Source organism: Mesoplodon mirus (genome assembly GCF_964341445.2).
Source record: "Mesoplodon mirus genome assembly, chromosome: 3".
Classification (NCBI taxonomy): Eukaryota; Metazoa; Chordata; class Mammalia; order Artiodactyla; family Ziphiidae; genus Mesoplodon; species Mesoplodon mirus.
The window spans coordinates 92,851,859-92,871,917 of record NC_138978.1 but is presented as its reverse complement, the minus strand read 5'-3'; the positions used below and the strand labels follow the sequence as shown (position 1 = coordinate 92,871,917).

The 20,059-nt window shown below is 35.5% G+C and overlaps 1 protein-coding gene across 2 annotated transcripts in view; it reads left to right on the top strand.

Moving 5' to 3' along the window:
• Positions 1–20,059, top strand: part of DPYD (dihydropyrimidine dehydrogenase) — an 817,544-nt gene that overhangs the window by 186,667 nt on the left and 610,818 nt on the right. Inside the window, exon 4 of one of the 2 annotated variants that reach the window (XM_082616442.1) lies at positions 10,296–10,383. The exons of the other annotated variant lie outside the window; for it this stretch is intronic. Within the exon in view, the coding sequence (XP_082472568.1) occupies positions 10,296–10,383 (88 nt within the window). The remainder of the gene's footprint in view (positions 1–10,295; positions 10,384–20,059) is intronic. 2 annotated transcript variants of the gene reach the window in all.

The window sequence follows — 20,059 nt, the reverse complement described above, 5'->3', positions numbered from 1 at the left end:
ATTCCTACATTCCTGCTGCACTTTGATAGCTGAGGTTTGGATAAATTTAAATACTATTATTGGCAAATACCATCTTATAATTTTAAGGCCAAGTATTTTATTCAGCTGTTATTTTAACTTAATTAATGACTCCCTCCAGCACTTGTGCTGTCACTCACTCACTCTTTTTTTTTTTTTTTTTCTTTTGGCCAGACCTGACCTTTTGTTCTGTTAGCTTTGTGAACCACCAGCTACTCAGAAGTATACTTCATTGTGGTCTTCTTATTAAAACCTTCGACTGGCCCCTTGTAAAACCTAAAGAGGATATGGGAGCATCGTGGGTTGGCTTTGGCCTTGTCAATTCAAATGACCAAAATGAAAATTACACAAGATAATATGATTTTAGTTGCCAATCAACTTCTAAGTCTTTCTTATTTTTTATATTACATGTTTTATTTACACATTGCAAAAAATTCAAATAATATAACATTTGAAAAAGTAAAATCTATCCTAAATCTTAGTCCCCATGCACTTAAGTAGGTTCACATATTTACACAAATGTTCTTTTTTTCATGATCAATATATCCCACATATCTAGGAATTGTATTTTATTTATAGATTAAACTGTTTGACTTTGTTTCTCTGTTACATGTTTATTAGAAATCAAAGATCTGTCAATATTACTATTATTATTATATTTTTTCTGAAATTGCCTGCAAAAAGTCATAAAATATAAAGCCTTTTCAGTTTTGAAATTTGCTGAAAATTTTGCTTTTAGAGCATCTGTGACTAATATAAATTACTAATATAAATTACTTCAGGAAGCCCCTTCCTAAAGGGGCTTCATTGATGTTAAGATAAACATACAACAGGTGTTCCAAAGTTTGAAAATATAATTTGCACAGCATATGGACATGCTACGAAAAATAATTTCTTTTTTCTAAGAAGCCTGGAAGGATTCTCAGTATAAATCAAAGAGTTTATGACACTACTGGGGAAATAGTCCACGTGAAACAAGATTATTGAGTAGTAGGAAAGCTATAATAAAAACTGTCAGTACTGTCACCTAGTTCTCCCTAAGGTCTGTAAAGGATCAAAAGTGTATTGAGCATCAGGTAACAAATGTCTAGAATGTGAGGGGAGCCACAATTGTGCTGAGCAACAATATACTGGTTTGAAAAATAATTACATATGGCTTGTTGTAGTTAAAACTGGTAGGCTAGACTATAAAATGTATTGTGAATCTTGGGTTTTTGAAAATGACTATATGCTAACTAAACGTGTAACTGATCTTTATTATGGATGTTTGTCGTCACATGTATATAAATGTATTCAAAGTAAAATGGTATGTAAAATATAGGTATTTTCTTATTTGCAGTTACCTGAGGAAATATTTTATTTGTGCCTAGATAGCATATTTTGTCAGGACAAAGTTGCTACCCTACCCTGGAGGGTAAGAAATACTTTGTCACCATCTCACCAGGTGGCAGCAATTGAAAAGGGGAAGGGAGAAATATGCCTTACACAGGCATTGAAAATACAGAAGTACTAGGAGATAATGTGTGGAGCAGGAATGAAGGAAAGCCTCTTTCATCGCATGGATTCTCATATTTGCTAATTGCTTTTGTTAGTTACTTACTCAACTATACATCCATAATAAAGATCAGTTTACATTTTTAGTTAGGATATATCCATTTTTCAAAAGCACAAACTTCACAGTATACTGAGTTGCCCAACCTATCATCTTTAATTTAACTGATTTTGGGGAGAAGAATGTGTTTGCCTCATACTATTAGCATGAAGAAACAAACAGAAACCTCATGAGGAAAGGATTCTATATAAATGACATTGGGTCACTGATGAGATTGACATTTATTTTAGCAGTTTGATTCCTGAAGAAGTGCATTGATAGGAATTTTCCATAAACATTTGTGAGTAATACTGAGAACCAAAGATGGGTTATATAGTCTCTGCCCTGGATGAACCCATAATCTTTTTTTTTTTTTTAATGAATTGTATTAGGCAACAGAATTTCTTTTCCTCTCATTCCTTTTATTCGTTCATTCCTCCTATATTATTGGGCAGGTAAAATGTACAAGGTGTAGTAGCTGCTGTGTGGAATACGGAGAAACCACATATGCATCCATAACTTGCTATCAATATCAAGCTCTAGTAGACTCATTGGTCCATAGTAAAATCCTAAGTATCTTTGTAAAATCCTAGTATCCTAGAATACTAGGATACTAGTATATAAAATCCTAGTCCATAGTAAAATCCTAAGTATCTTTGTTTGAGAAGGCTTCTCTGATTTTCTTGAAGTAGAAATACTTTTTCCTTCTTCTGAAATCCCATAAGGAGAAAATGAAGATTTAAAGCATATATTTATGTTTGTCAGATATCCACTACGTTTAATGTATGTAAATAACTGTAAAACATTATACTGTGACTCTTCACTGACCCCTTTCACATTAAAGGAGAGAAAGCAACGCATAACTTTTCAGAGCAATTTGAGAGTTATAGAGAATGCCTGTTAAGTAACTAAAGAAGTACATACTATTTGGTGTAAGTGTATAATATTTAAACATTCTCACAACAAACCTCTGAAGTACAAATTATTATCTCCATTTGCCTATGAGAAAACTGATCCCCAGAGAAGTTAGGTCATTTGCCTAAAGTCTTAACACCAGTACAGTGAAGTCAAGAATTAAATATGGGCAATCAAGATCCAGAGCTTGTTCTCTTAACCTCTATGCTATGCTTTCTGAGGTTATACATTTAAAGGCTTAGGACAAGCAAGCACGTTTGAGCACTTAGTAATTAATATTAGTGTACACATAAGTCTGGGTGTGTGCACACACACGCTCTGTATATCATACCTATATGCTATGTATAATCTGGCTTGTTTATGCTGCCTATATTTAGTATAACCAAGTCTCACAAGTAACCCTATCCAGCTACATGGCTTATCACCCTCTCATTAGTGCAAGACAGAGGAAGCTCTTTATCTTCTTCTTGAATCTGGCCATCTTCTCCAATCCCTTTAAATACTCTCAATCGCCACCATCTTTAAGGTGGATAAAAAATGGTTTCCTAAGAGTGTTGCCAAGCGGACCATCCCTCCAAGACATAAAGCAGGACTTTTTTCTATTAGTATTCTCTGGTTTTCTTGATCAAAGTATACCTCTGTTGTAGCTGCAAATGACAGGGATAAAATTATATCATAGGTTTTAGGGCCTAGATATCTACTTGGCAGGAAAAAACATTTAATAAATACTTTGATTTGTTCTGTATTCATTGACTTTAAGTGTTTCTGTGTTATTGACATGTTTTTAAAACTTGTGAATGTGTAATATTTACTTTTTTTTTGGCTGCGCCACGTGGCATGTGTGATTTTAGTTCCCTGACTGGGAATTGAACCCATGCCCCCTGCATTGGGAGCACAGAGTCTTAACCCCTCGACCACCAGGGAAGTCCCTAATTACTTGTAATAGTTACAATATAATAACATTTTTTATTCCATTTCAACAATTCAGTTTGTAAGTCATCATCTTGTACTCTTCAAATAAATTTATAAGAGAGAAATTGGAAATGGGGGCACTCTTCCTTCACTGCTGTAACCTACATTTGGCAAATAAACCTATTTTCTTTAGATTTTGGTATTGGTATCTAAATCTTGGCTTATTATTTAAAACTGCTATTTCTAGTATCTTAAAGCCCCAGTAGATTCTGAAAGCCTTAAGGACTGACCCCACTTCCTTTAATTGTACTTGGTTCTCTTTTCATACCTAATTATTTCTGTCTTATGCATATACGCATGGTGTGTGTTTATTTTTTTTAACGACTTCCTGCAGTTTATAATATTTACAGATTCCATCACATTCTTCTTGTTCCACCTCTGTACAACAAAAAACTTAAAGTCCCATTGGCTCTTGTAAGAAAGAGAAAAATCTAAGTTTAAGAGCAGCATTCTTCAGATACTCATGATGATACTCTCTTTGTGTAGTAAAATAGGACAATATGTTTGTTTAAAATTTTTCAGGAGGTAATATATACTAAATTCTTATGGAAGTGTTTCATTTGCTTGCAGGACAAGATGTATGCAAATTTATGGCTTATGCTGTTGAGGTTTTTGTGGCACACACAGTTTTTTCAAAAATAAGAATATGCTCGAAAAGTATCTTTCCAATAGAAGTGGCTATAGCCAAAGCTGTTTAAAGCTGTAATTGAATTAGCCTTCGAAACTGTGTAATATCATAAAACTCTAATGTTTTCATCTTGACTTGAGAAGCCTCTTGAGGAGATGGTTAAGACTACCTTCCACTTTTTTTTTTTTCTTGAACTAAAATTGGACTCTAGGAGAGAGGATACTATAGCCTTTTTCTAGCTGTGACTTCTCAACTGCTTTTTTCTCAGTCTTCAAATTACTCTGGGAAGGAGGCACTAGTGTTGTCAAGAGATGAGGTCAGTAAAACATCACCTTTTAAAATTTTGAGTTGTCTTCATACCTGAATGGGCTAGATGGGTGTAAGATGGTAAATATGTTCCAGTAGTTCCTTCAGCTGCCTTGGCCACTGGTTTCATTATGCTTCTGGGAGATTTACAGAGACTCAATATTCTCATCTATGAAGTGGAGATAAAAGTGGTCTTACTAATTTTTAAGAATCAGTTATATATGAAGATGAAAAATGAGTATTATTTTTAACTTTAAGTTCCTTCATTTAACTCAAAATATGCAAAAAGTGTAAAATGCACATTTTTAGCTATTAGTATTTGAGGCAAACAATTTTTTGACACAGACTATAGAAATATTGTAGAAAAGTTTTTAACTATGTTATATTCCTAGACTCATGATCATCCAACAAAATGTTTTGAGCATTGATTGTGTGAATTGTGTACTGTTCTAAATTTTGCTTCTTTTTTTTTTTTTTTCTGGTACACGGGCCTCTCACCACTGTGGCCTCTCCCATTGCGGAGCACAGGCTCCAGATGCACAGGCTCAGCGGCCATGGCTCCCGGGCCCAGCCGCTCCGCTGCATGTGGGATTCTCCTGGACCGGGGCACGAACCCGTGTCCCCTGCATCGGCAGGCGGACTCTCAACCACTGCGCCACCAGGGAAGCCTTAATTTTTGCTTCTTTTGAACTGTCTTGGAGCACCCACATGTGAATGGAAATTTCTAGTGGATAAATATCTTTACTTAAAAATTGTTTTGTTGTTAACCTATACAATCAAATAAATATTAAAAGCCTTAAAACATGAACATCATTGGTGGGGTTAAAAGGCAGAATGGTGCACCGGATAAAAAAATTCAGTTATTGTAAATGATGTTGCCATAGCTTTCCAGCCCAGTGGAATGTAGAAACTGGGACAAGATGCATATTAGGAATATTCAAAGTTAGTTCCAAATACCCTTGAGCTAGTAAGAACCTCTGGTGTAATCAGAGAAGCAGAGTCAGAAAGTATATAGGAAAGGCTGTTAATGGAATACTGAGAGAAGCAGGGAGAATTATTGGAAGCTGAGAATGGCTCTTTTATATTTAATGCATCAGAACATTGGATTAGTCTCATCATGTTTTAAAGATGCCAACCAGCTTTCTTGGGTCCTTTTATTATGACAGAATCTGGGTGCAAGTGATGTAAGCTGTGGAACTCAGATATATGTATGACACTTCTAATCTCCATTTCTTGATTCACACACCTTCCATTCAATCTGATACTTCATTCTGCCCAGTTTCAGTAGAAATGTTGCCAAGTTGGGGAAGGATATTAGACTATATATTTGCCTACACTGGTTATAATAGGGTGGAGAAGTTAGATCCTGTACCCACTGCTACACCTGAAGTAGTTAGACCTTCCAAATAAAGGTACTGAATATCAAAGATCTGAGGAAATACAGCATGAATACTAAGAAAATATTTAAATTTTTTAATGTAAATACTGACTTGCCCAGTTTGATTATATAAGCTAACATAGATTATACATAACCTGATGAAACAGTGCTGACTTGATTGAACCAAAGTCTAGCAGAAAACACAAAGACAATGCAATGTGAGTCTTCAAGTCTTTCAGACAGATTTGTGTGATTTTTTTAAGCTGAGAAAGAAATTATTATTTAAACTCATGGATTAGAAAATTCTTCAACAAGCATATGTTACTATTCCAACTGCTATGTATGCTTAACAATAAAAGAAGCAGGCATCTGTTCTCAGATGTGTGAAGAATGAAATGCTTTAGTTCATTGCTCACTATAATGTTTTTTGGTGTAATACTGTGGAGTAAAACTGTTCAGCCTCCGGGCTTCCCTGGTGGCGCAGTGGTTGAGAGTCCGCCTGCCGATGAGGGGGACACGGGTTCGTGTCCCGGTCTGGGAAGATCCCACATGCTGCAGAGCGGCTGGGCCCGTGAGCCATGGCCGCTGAGCCTGCGCGTCCAGAGCCTGTGCTCCACAACGGGAGAAGCCACAACAGTGAGAGGCCCGCGTACCGCAAAACTGTCCAGCCTCATTGATATTTGGGGAGAGGAATCATAGCTCTCTTTCCCTAGAGAAAGTTCCTGGATCAATATATCTTTAATAGTTTTGTCCTTTAAGTAGCGGTACTAAAGTTTTCATACATTTTTATGGTGATGTTGGATCATGAAGGATTAACATTATTAAAGATTGTATATTTTGCTTTTAATGAAATCTGTAGTTATCCTCTCTATTAAATATAAAAATGAAAAAAGTTCATCATTGGTAAAAAATCTAAGACTTTTTATTGCTTTAAAAATAATTTAGCATACTCAGTATAAATGTAATTATTTGGGAATTAAAATATTACATAAATGTTTATCTGAATTAACTTTTGCCTCTTACAATGCACTTAAAAATAAACTGCACTATAAAAGAGTAACTTTGAAACATAAAAGGGGAATTAAGTGACTGAGGATAAAAACAAGTGTAATTTAAATGTTACTTCTAATGAAAAATTTATGTAGGACTGTGGTTTACAATAATTGTTGACATATTCCCCTAAGTACTGTGTCTGTGATTTTTCATGGTATCAATCATTTAAAGCAATTTAGGTAATACATTCTGACATGCATTTCTGCTATTTTATTTACACCATTTGCCTACATCTTTGTAATGCAGTACCTTTCTGATTTGGTACAGTAAATGCACTCTGTAATATCTATTATGGCATGGTCAAAGGATAATTTATTGTCAAATAGAAAAATAGGTCAACACTAATGTCACTTGATGATCAATCCCCCCCAAGTTTAATAAAACATCTCCCCAGTATGCATTCCACTGCAGTGGTTGATATTTTATTAGGACTACCTGGCTATAGCAGTAGTGTAATTACTGAGCTGTCAGAGTGATAAGTGGGATTAATGGCAGCCTGATGCACTTTAGTCTGCAGAGCGCTTAGAGAATTGCAAGATGGTATTATTATCAGAGTCTGCCCATTCTGGCATATTCATGGCACCAAAGAAAAAAAGAATGCTACAATTCAGGTTTCCATTGCCTTGCCTCATTAACATTTGACATTTCCAACAGCTGTTATTTGTGAACTAGCTCAATAATAAAAGAATTATTTGGTAAAGAGGCTTAATAACCACAACTAAAACTCCTTGTGTTGTCAGTGCTGTTAAGTGAATCCGTTTATGTTGAATATAAGATTTCTCTGGAAGAACAGAAAAATACACTTTGAATTAATTTGGCTCATTCATACCTGCTGACATTATAACTTTATTTTTTAATTGCCTTATTATTCAAGTTGGGTGTTAGAAAAAAGAAAAGCCGAAAACTTGTGACTTCATTAGGGATAACCAGAATCCTCTATTTATCTATATCTTTATCTATCATAACAAGTATTTTTGTTGCTTTATTCTTATGGAGTGGCAGATATTTAAAAAATTGTCAAAATGACTTTTTTACAAATCAGAAGACATTTAAGATTGCATATTATTTTATAGCTATTTTTATTTTAGCTACTTTATTTTACCACATAATAAGAAATCCTTTCAAACCACTATTAATGTACAACATATTTATCCACGTGAAGATAACACATATAAGTATCACCTTGTTTCAACATCAAGGACCAAATAGACCATGCTTTGTTTTCTTTTTGGATTGTTGTCCTACTGATCATACTTCTAAGAAATTCTTTTTAAACTCAGTGACAGTGTTTTAGGGAAAAAAAAAAAAAAACGTAAGTATAAGAAGATAGGAATTCAACTAAATTATAAATGTGAATCTAACAATGGCATTTAGTGAAATGATAGGGGAGAGGTTTAATGACTGCATTTCAGAGAGGACAATTGATTATGAAAAGCCTTCGGTACTCATTGTGTAAAATTTAATTTAGAGAGAAGGCTAAGGGCACAAACCAGAGAGAAGAGATCAGATTTAAAAACAAGATATTAATTAGGTACTGAGAAATTGGTTCAGACAATGAAGAGGACTCTCTGACTCATAAAAGAATGACAAGGAGACCGGTATTGTTTTCTTAAAGGAAATGAACCAACATCTTTACACATGGAAGTGGATAGAAAATGAGCCAGCTAGTGACCTTTGTCACTGAGCAACATGGGACTCATTCTCAATGAAATTCTCAGAGAATTCTCATCTTCTGACAGATGTGACAATGGTCTATGTTAAATTTCAGATCACCAGCTTAATTTTTCACTACTTCCACTTTCACTTTATGCCACACCAGATTCCATTAGTTCACCTACCCTCTGATGTTTTTTCTCTCCAGGCCTTGGCACGTACTGTTTTTATCCTTTGTCATTTTCTTGAGTGACGCTGCACTCCAAATCCCACCCTCCTTTGCTTCCCTAACGCCCACTCATTCTTCAGTCATCCCTTTAAGTGTTATTGTTCCCAATACGCTTTGCCTGACTCTCTCCCTCCAGGACTACTGTTCCTCTTATATGCTCCCTTAGCATGCTGTTTTTACCCAAATTCACATTGACTACACTGACCACTACAAGTGCCTTTTATATGTCTGAACTTCCTCCAAACTTTAAGTTCCATGAGAGCAGGACCATGGTGGTCTTGTTCATCACTTTTATAATCTCATATCCCAGGTTCTGCCATGTAACAAGGGCTCATTAAATATTTATCGAATGAATACACAAATACGTATATGAATGTACAAATTAAAGACCATTCTAACCAGTGGTTTCAGTCCTAAAGTAGTAATTATAGAACTGTGATTCTCACTGTGTGCCTCCAACCATGTTTATCAGAATCACCTTTCCAAAATGCAGATTCCGAGGCCAATAACTCAGACTCAGGAGGGGCTTCTCTGTGGAAATTATGACATTTATCAAGCTTCCCAGGCGGTTCTTAGGAACACTGAAGTTTGAACATGTTTCTGGTCATTTCCGCAGAAGGCAGATTCTGATATGAGATTAGTATGTGGGAAGTTTATTAGAAGATCCACATCTGTACAAGAGTGAAGGAATCAGGATTGGACAGACATAGCTACAATAAAGGCTGCAGTAGATCCCTGCAGACCTGTTCCCCAAGTGGGGGCAAGGAGACTGGGCCTCTACCTCCCCTCACTGACCTGTGATTGATTGGAAACTGGCTGTGGCTGGAAAGGGGGCATGACCTTGGTTCAGCCTGTTCTCTTCAGGTGAGGGCACAGCAGCTGGAGGAATAAATGCTTCAGTCTGAAAGGGGGTAGATCTGGTCTATGCATTGAGGCATCTACTGCAAAGCCCAATTGCCATGTGAATAATGTGTAGGTTAAAAGACATCAGAAAATTGGAGGAGGGAGAGAGGGAGGGAGGGAGGGAGGGATGATGGCAGGGCAAGAAGAAGGCTGGGAGGAGAGGTGGGTGGAAAAGTGGGAGGGATGAATGGAGGAAGAAAGGAATTTACAAGTGGTAAAAAGAGAGACTTTACTTTTGTGTTTGTATAATAATTGTGGTGTAAAAGGCCTACAAAACTTTTATCATAAAAGACTCCATTCTCTAAGCATTATCAGTGTAGTGAGGGATCCAAATAAGACTGATTTAGTAAATGGATGGATGAATGATGTATCTTAAATAAGTATGATCTTCTTAAACTCTAGGAGGAACACCAAGAGAAAGGGCAGTTATTAGCCTCAGTGGTGCCATTTCATACCCCTTAGGAGGTGTGCAAAAAGTGAAACACAAGTACTCTATGTTTATTGCTTAAAACATTTTTGTATCTAAAAATAGTATAATTTTATTTGTTCTTACTAGACACTAACTCTGAATGGGTATAGGGTAGAGAATATATAGACTATTATCTCACTTACTTTATAGTTTCTTTAATTCAGTTATTTTATTCCCTAGATGCCTGAAATGTGCAGATGCCCCCTGTCAGAAGAGCTGTCCAACTAATCTAGATATTAAATCGTTCATCACAAGTATCTCAAACAAGGTAAATTTGGATTCAGTTCTGCAAGTGAAAATTAATAACAGCCTTTGATCTTGTTCTCTATCTATTATGACCATGATTAAAGCATAAAGCTTGTCTTAGTAAATTAGGTTAAAGTATTAAAAATATGATTTCTATAGGCCTGTGAAAATGTGGCACATTTTATTAATTAGTCTCTCTCAGTTTATTATATGATTATTGTGAAATGCATATTCACTGTTTATTGTCTTAAAAATTAGTTCGTGTTGAAATTAGTCATTTTTTAATACAAAGCATTTACTCTAAGCTAGATTTATTCTAGCTTAGACTTGCTAAATGCTTATAGATAGGAACTGTCATTGATTATCAAAACACATTCAAATTTGTGAGGTATCTTTGTTTTTTTTTTTGTTTTTTTTGTTTTTTTTTTTGCGGTACGCGGGCCTCTCACTGTTGTGGCATCTCCCACTGCGGAGCACAGGCTCCGGACGCGCAGGCTCAGCGGCCATGGCTCACGGGCCTAGCCGCTCCGCGGCATGTGGGATCTTCCCGGACCGGGCCACGAACCCGTGTCCCCCTGCATCGGCAGGCGGACTCTCAACCACTGCACCACCACGGAAGCCCGTATCTTTGTTTTAAAATGTGCTTTGGTATTAACTCTAGCACATTGAAACAAATCAAGGGAATTTGTTTAAGATTTGGAATAATTCATAGAGACTGATAGAGTTGTAACCAAACCCCCCCCAACAATGTAAAAGTATAAAACAGACTTTTATGGGCATGAGTAGAAAAAAAAGGAATTTTGATCTTTTAGTTTTTGGTTTTTTTTTAAATCAATGTAAGGCTAAGCCTAATTTTTATTCACTAAGAGAATGGTTTATTGATTGAATAATTAATTAATAGTATCTTTTGTTTGTGAAAGGAAGATTACAAGCTCTTAGCCAAGTATCTTATCTTTTAACTGAGCAAAAGCAGAAGGAATCTTCCCGTAAAGATGTAGCAAATCCCTCCTTTCACAGGGTTTAACACTTATGTTCTAAAATGCTGCAAAAATCCAGTAAAGTGCCCCTTCAACTACCAGGTACCTTTTAATATATAAAGATCATTTCTCAATATGTCAATGATTTAAAAAATATTGTAGGAGAAAAATTATAAATTTATATAGCTTTAGGATTTCAAAAGAATTAGAGGTTATTACTTAGGTATAGGACATGGTATTAATCTACATGGTCAGTTTTTTTAGGATTTGAAGTCCAGGTTGAATTTTTAGATTGAATGCTTGTGAACACAGGGAAAATTACTTATTTCTTTATCTTCATTTATGAAAGAAAGGTAGCATCTGTCTTACAGGATTATGGTATAAACTAAATGATATTTGTATGTGAAAAAAATCTCTAATATGGTAATTATTCAACAAATATTTTGTTGATGTGGAATGATTAACTTCCCTATTCATTCAATATGGTAAATACTATACAAGTGATTACTTTTTTTGTAGCTGGTATTATTCATTGAACACCTACTATCTACCAAACACAGTGACAGGTACTCGGTAAGAAAGGATCTCTGCTATGACCTTGCCTTTTGGAAATTCATAATCTATAAGCAAAGCCAGATACATTAAAAAATGACGCAACACATAAACCTAGCCATAATGCAATATGGTTAGTGCTGCAATCCATGCAGTTCAGGAAGAGTATTCAGAATATGAAAAAGCAAGAATATGGGTATATACGTGGCATATTTGGAGAAATATAATAAATTCAGTGTAGCTAAAATGAAGCCTAGATTACATGAAGAAGAGTGATGGGAAAGAGACCAGACAATTAGGTTGGGATTAGGTCATGAAAATAGTTTAATTCTATGCTCAATATTTGAGACTTAATTCTGTAGATAGTAGGAAATCATCAATGATTTATGTTTGTGTTGTAAATGAGATGAAATCTGAAAAGAGATACTATTGTAGTATCCCAAACATTTACCGTCACAGGATCTGTGTCTTGTATGTGAGAATGAATAATTTATGTGAAATGTATGCATGAAATCTCATTTATTTAATAATAACCTCATGAGAAAAGGAGTAAAACAAAATGTCCAAAATTTGAAGTAGAAAGTGTTTTGGCTAAAATTATATCTAAGGTAGTAGTATTCTTGGCTTCATGCTTGAGGAGATACTAGAATTATGATCGATGCTAGCTAAATTTTCCTTAGATATTCTATAATTCAGTAGTGATTTTGTGATTCTTTTTTTTTCTTTCTTTTTTTTTTATTAGTCTCTGCTTTACAACAAAGTGAGTCAGTCATACATATACATCTGTTACCACATCCCCTCCCTCCTGCGTCTCCCTCCCTCACACCCTCCTCATCCCACCCCTCCAGGTGGCCACAAAGCACCGAGCCGATCCCCCCGCGCCATGCGGCCACCCCCCACCAACCATCCACCCCACGGCCGGCAGTGTATACACGTCCATGCCTCTCCCCCGCCCCGTCACAGCCCCCCCCATATCCCCAAGCCCACCCCCAGTAGGTCTGTGTCTCTATTCCTGTTTTACCCCTAAGTTCTTCATGACATTTTTTTTTCTTAAATTCCATATATATGTATTAGCATACGGTATTTGTCTTTCTCTTTCTGACTTACTTCACTCTGTATGACAGACTCTAGGTCTATCCACCTCATTACAAATAGCTCAGTTTCGTTTCTTTTTATGGCTGAGTAATATTCCATTGTATATATGTGCCACATCTTCTTTATCCATTCATCCGATGATGGACACTTGGGTTGTTTCCATCTCCGGGCTATTGTGAATAGAGCTGCAGTGAACATTTTGGTACATGTCTCTTTTTGAATTATGGTTTTCTCAGGGTATATGCCTAGTAGTGGGATTGCTGGGTCATATGGTAGTTCTATTTTTAGTTTTTTAAGGAACCTCCATACTGTTCTCCATAGTGGCTGTACCAATTCACATTCCCACCAGCAGTGCAAGAGTGTTCCCTTTTCTCCACACCCTCTCAAGCATTTATTGTTTCTAGATTTCTTGATGATGGCCATTCTGACTGGTGTGAGATGATATCTCATTGTAGTTTTGATTTGCATTTCTCTAATGATTAATGATGTTGAGCATTCTTTCATGTGTTTGTTGGCAGTCTGTATATCTTCTTTGGAGAAATGCCTATTTAAGTCTTCTGCCCATTTTTGGATTGGGTTGTTTGTTTTTTTGCTATTGAGCTGCATGAGCTGTTTATAAATTTTGGAGATTAATCCTTTGTCAGTTGCTTCATTTGCAAATATTTTCTCCCATTCTGAGGGTTGTCTTTTGGTCTTGTTTATGGTTTCCTTTGCTGTGCAAAAGCTTTGAAGTTTCATTAGGTCCCATTTGTTTATCTTTGTTTTTATTTCCATTTCTCTAGGAGGTGGGTCCAATAGGATCTTGCTGTGATTTATGTCATAGAGTGTTCTGCCTATGTTTTCCTCTAAGAGTTTGATAGTTTCTGGCCTTACATTTAGGTCTTTAATCCATTTTGAGCTTATTTTTGTGCATGGTGTTAGGGAATGACCTAATCTCATACTGTTACATGTCCCTGTCCAGTTTTCCCAGCACCACTTATTGAAGAGGCTGTCCTTTCTCCACTGTACATTCCTGCCTCCTTTATCAAAGATAAGTTGACCATATGTGTGTGGGTTTATCTCTGGGCTTTCTATCCTGTTCCATTGATCTATCTTTCTGTTTTTGTGCCAGTACCACACTGTCTTGATTGATTTTGTGATTCTAATTAGTGTATAGCACATTCATTTAAGGTCTACAAAAGTTTATTAAAAAAAGAAAAAATGCGAATAACGATATTCTTTGAAAAGTTTATAAAGTGTCTAAACAAGGTTAGAATCATTTCTATTTTAGGAAAAATGTTGTTTCATTAATTCTTTACTACCTGATGAAGCATTGCACTTCGGTATTTATTTAAACAGATTTCCGTATGAAGAGAAGATATTTGGAGGTATTTAATTGAAAATGTAATCTTTTGCAGACTTTTAAGGAACTCTGTTGTAAGTAGTATTTTATTGAAGAATCATTGCTCCAATCATGAAAGGTCAGAGATACTTGTACTTTAAAGCCTGCAGCTTTTTAGCTATTTACCAGCTGTGTACAATGTAGGCTGTCCCACATTGCTTTGCCAGTGGACTTCAAATCAGGAGGGGAGTTCTTTCCAGGTTGAGAGGGTAATTGAATCACCCAACTCAATGAACCTTGTGCCTTTTTGAGAAAAGGATGTCACTTGTGTTGTATTGTGTTAGGTTTCTGTGATTCAGTGGAGTTTAGGCCAGTACTTCCATGCTTTACTTTCTTACAAACTGGATTACAGCTCTAGTTTCCAAAGGTACACTCAATTCTATCGTACCTCCTCAGTCAGTTTTTCTCTCCTTCGTTCGTGCAGGCTGTTGTTTGCAATTGTATCTCTCAATCGGGAGTACACGTTTCAGATTAATCAAACTGTGAACACTAGGTTATGTTTTTTGATAGTTTTCTTTTTTTTCTTTTTCTTTTTTTTTTTTTTGCGGTACGCGGGCCTCTCACTGTTGTGGCCTCTCTCGTTGTGGAGCACGGGCTCCGGACACGCAGGCTCAGCGGCCATGGATCACGGGCCTAGCTGCTCCGCAGCATGTGGGATCTTCCCGGAACGGGGCACGAACCCATGTCCCCTGCATCGGCAGGCGGACTCTCAACCACTGCTCCACCAGGGAAGCCCAGTAGTTCTCTTTTGAAAAAACAGTATGCATAAGGTCAATCTATAAATTTAGTGAAAAATGACTTAAAAAATGTTTCTCATTTCATGATGCTTTATTTCAAACAATAGTTATTTTCTCTTTCTAAATTTTATATTAAGTTGTAAAGCTTTGGTTTTTCCACAGATGTGCATGCTTTACATAATCTGTGTACTTAGATTTTGTGACTTTTATATCTAGATAAATTTAATAATATACATTAGAAAAAAAACTGACGAAATGAGTCAATGTAAAATAAAAGACTCTTCTTTATCGTAGATTCCTATTGAAAGTAACAAGAAGTCAGAGGAGCAACACAATTTAACCAGCAGAATTTATTGATAAATATTCTTGATAACAATATTTTTATTTAAATATGTTGTCTTGATATATGTGTGTGTGTGCATATGCACACACATGCACAAAGGTTACAAAGCACAAATGCAATCAATAGATTTAGTCCATCCTCCTTTTGGGTTTGCTTTTCAATTTCAATGGCTAAGTGGTTCATACCCTTATCAAATAACATGTGGATCATTTTCAGAATAATTTTTTAAAATCGTAACTCTAATTACATTACACCCTTGTTCAAAAAGCTCAGTGGCTCCCCATTGCCTAGAAACTAATGTCCCAATACATAACCTATTATTTAAGCCAATTGGGCTTTCTCCCACTATTATGAAAGAGAAGTAAGCAGATGAAAAAAAAGTATTAGGAAGTCCATAATTTATTACTCAGTAATTTAAAAAATATGAATATTTTGTATAAATAAAACAAAATGTAGTGATGAGATTTCAGGTTTTCTTTGGTACACAAGGCTAGTTCCTTCACTTTTATTGCCAGATGATAGGGTGAGCACCTATATCCATCCCAAGAAAACTGACAGAAATTTACCTACCTGCCATAAGATTATGTTCAAGGGAACACAGCTTTTAAAATTTCTATGTGATGCTCCAAGAGGACTAACAAGCCATTATCCTTCAGAGTTAAATCTGCCATTTGGTTTAAATAAGTAGTTCTGAACTTGTCCGTCAGTTTCCCTTACAGTTGAGATGCCAATTTTTGAGTAATGTGAAAGATGTATTTTTTTTCTAGGACTGATTGTATTCTAAATTTTATAACAAGCTAAATACTCTGAGTCTGTGCCATTTGGGGACCTAATATGAGTGGATCTTGTGGCATAGACTAAGGTACTGTAATTCTAATTAGCCCCTCCCTATCTCATAATGTAATAATTCTATCCTTTTAAAACTTGATCAGTAGTATTGTTAATGCTTCATTAGCCAGTATTGGATTAGCTTTTTTCAAATTTTTGCCTATTTTCTTCAGTTTTTTTTTCCATGTTGAGATTTCCATGGGAAATCAGTTTACTTTTGCTTAGAATAAATACTTTAAATCTTTATTCAGTAAGGGTATGGTGTTGACCAACTCTTTTTGTTTCTGAAACTGTTTATACATTTTGTAACTCTTGAAAAATAGTTTGACTATGTATAAAATTCTGGGTTGGCAGTTATTATTTTTTTTCATTTCTCAGACAATATCATTTTAGTGTCTTTGGTCATGCATTGGTGCTATTGGAAAGTCACCAGCAGCCTAGTTATTGCTCATTTGAGAGTCATAATGTCTTTGGAGGGGAGTTGATTTAAAGATCTTTTTATCTTTAGTGTTCAACAGTTTTACAGTGATTTATCTAAGTCTGGATTTTGTTTTATTTATTTTGCTTGGTTTTCCTTGTGATTCTTGAATCTGTGGATTGATGTCTTTCATCATTTGCAGGGATTTCTCATTGTCTTTGCCTTGCTTTATGGAGCTCTCATTAGATATATGTTAAACATTCTTACTTTAGTCTCAGTGACTCAATTTATTTTTTAAACTTTCATCTCTGTTTTTTGGGGGTTACATCTTAGATCATTTTCTTCAATTCTACTTTCAGGTTTACTAATACTTTCTTCACCAATTTCAAACATGTTGTTAAAATGCTCCACTGAGTTTGGAGTTACAATTTTATCTTTCATTTCTATGAGTCCTTTTTTTTACATTAAAAAAAAATCTGGTAGCTTTTTATTTATTTTTCAAGCCTATCTTTAATTTTTTAAAACAGATAAAATTACTTATTTTTGTACTCTGAGAATTCCACTATCTAAAGTATTTGTGAGCCTGATTATATTGTCTGTGATGTCTACTGGCTCCACTCATAGTGTTTTGTTTCCCTGTATGTTTAATATATTTTTTTAATTTTAATTTTTTTATTATTATTTTTTAACTCTGGTTGCTCATTTTCTTTGAGGCTTTATCTGTGGAAGTTCTTTGAGGACAGCAATGAAGACATGTTTCTTTAGAAGGAATTTATATTTGCTATATTCTCAAAGGCCCTGAAAACGAAAGCCTTTTTCACCTGGTTTGACGAATGCCTTTAAGATGGTTCCACTTATTTCTCTGCTTACTGCCTTGTTATTTTCAGTCCCTGGACATGAAAGCTCATGGATGCGTTCACAGTGACTTTTTAAAACATATTTTAGGGCTTCCCTGGTGGCGCAGTGGTTGAGAGTCCGCCTGCCGATTCAGGGGACACGGGTTCGTGCCCCGGTCTGGGAAGATCCCACATGCCGCAGAGCGGCTAGGCCCGTGAGCCATGGCCGCTAAGCCTGCACGTCCGGAGCCTGTGCTCCACGACGGGAGAGGACACAACAGTGAGAGGCCCGCATACTGAAAAAAAAAAAAAAAAACATATTTTACCTATAATTTTAACTTTTTAAATGAGAAGAGTCATAGTAGCTAACTATTTCTCAATATATGTGGAAAAGTGCTATAAATATTTAAGATCTAGTGGGTAGTCTAGAATGATTGAAACCCACATTTTTATTAGTAAATACTGGAATAGTAATTGAGGAGACATATGGAAGAAACTGTTGAAAAAAAAGACAGAAAGATTTGCCATCAGATATTGATACTCACTATAAAGCTACTATAGTCAAGATAATAGAGAGTTGGTATAGGAATGCACATTTCTGGAACTGATGAAAGTCTGTAAATAGAAGCAAGTAAGTAAGAGAACATAATTATAATGAAGAGGACATTTTAATTCAGTGGAAAATGATGAGTTCTTTGAAAAGTGGTTCTGACAAAATTTTTACTTTACTTTTAGAACCCTTCATCAGGCCATCTAAGATAAAATTTAGGTGGACTAAATTTTTAAATATAAAAAGAAAAAGATTTAAGGATAATTTTGAAGCTGTGAAATATGTGAGAGAAAATTTTACTACACACATTTTAAAATGTATTTTAAAATAAAATCTAACCAAACTTGAAACCAAGTGAACATTTTTTTTGCTCTGCATGTTTAGGCTAAGTGGTAACTTCTCTATTAAATCAGAGTTCCTAAAAATTTAAATGAGAAAAAATACCCTGACCCTGTGTATGCATGGGCAAAAGTTATAAACATTAAAGAAGAGGTCATGCAGATGATTAATGGCCATATTAGAGATATCCTACTTCCATATTAGCCAGAAAGATGTAAATCAAAGGGTGGGACACCAGTTTTCTCTCATCATATATATATATTTTTTTGCGGTATGCGGGCCTCTCACTGTTGTGGCCTCTCCCGTTGCGGAGCACAGGCTCTGGATGCGCAGGCTCAGCGGCCATGGCTCATGGGCCTAGCCGCTCAGTGGCATGTGGGATCTTCCCGGACTGGGGCAGAAACCCGTGTCCCCTGCATTGGCAGGCGGACTCTCAACCACTGCTCCACCAGGGAAGCCCTCTCATCATATTTTTAAAGTTAAAAAGTTAAATAACCTCCTATGCTATTTAGCAGAAAGGAAGCAAGAAGTCTCATACAGTAGTAATGTATTTGAAAATTTCAAATATGTATACTGTTGTACTAGCACTGCTTGCTATCTGTTCTTCCTAGAGAAATAAAAGTATGACCATTTAATGGCATATGTACAATAGTATTTATTATACCAATCATAGCATTGTTTGATGTAGCAAAAACTTGAGACAATTATAGTGCCATCCATCATTAGGAAAATTGATAAATCTATTAGATTATATTTATATTATGGAATGTTATGAGGCTATGCATTATTATTATATTTGTTGATCTAGAGAGATATCCCTATTAAATGAAAAAAGTAAGTTGCATATTAATATGAATAACATAACACTATCTTTAGAAAAAAATTCTAATTTATATATAAGCTAAAAGTGACATAGAAGGAAATAACTTAAACTTTATATTCCTCAGTTGATTGAGGTTGAGGGCAGGGTGAAGAGGTTATTAACATTTTTCTTATAAATGTCCTTATTATTTTACTTCTACAATGATCATGTATATTTTTAAAAATATTTATTTATTTTATTTATTTATTTTTTGGCTGTGTTGGGTCTTAGTTGCAGCATGCAGGATCTTTCGTTGCAGCACATGGACTTCTCTCTAGTTGTGGCATATGGGATTTCTCTCTGTAGTTGTGGCTCAGGCTCCAGAGAGCATGGACTCTGTAGTTTGTGGCACGTGGGCTTAGTTGCCCTGCAGCATGTGGGATCTTAGTTTCCTGACCAGGGATGGAACCTGCATCCCCTGCATTGGGAGGCAGATTCTTTACCACTGTACCACCAGAGAAGTCCCAGAATGTATAATTTTAATAAAAGTAATAAATTAAAATTCAATAGTAAAATAAAATAAAGCTAAGGGGTTACAGAGTAACATGTGCAGGCCTTATTCTGAGTTTTTATTTTGGTATAAAGGATGAGAGAAAGATTCAGCCTTTTTTTTTTCTAAGTAACGAATAGTTCCAAATCTGTTGAATAATACATTTCCCACTATTCTGAAATGCCACATCTATCATATATTTAATTCTATATTTATTCCCCTGATAGTATATATATTTTCAGAATATCCTAACTTTTCTCAACATGCAAAATTAGTTTTATGAAATGGAA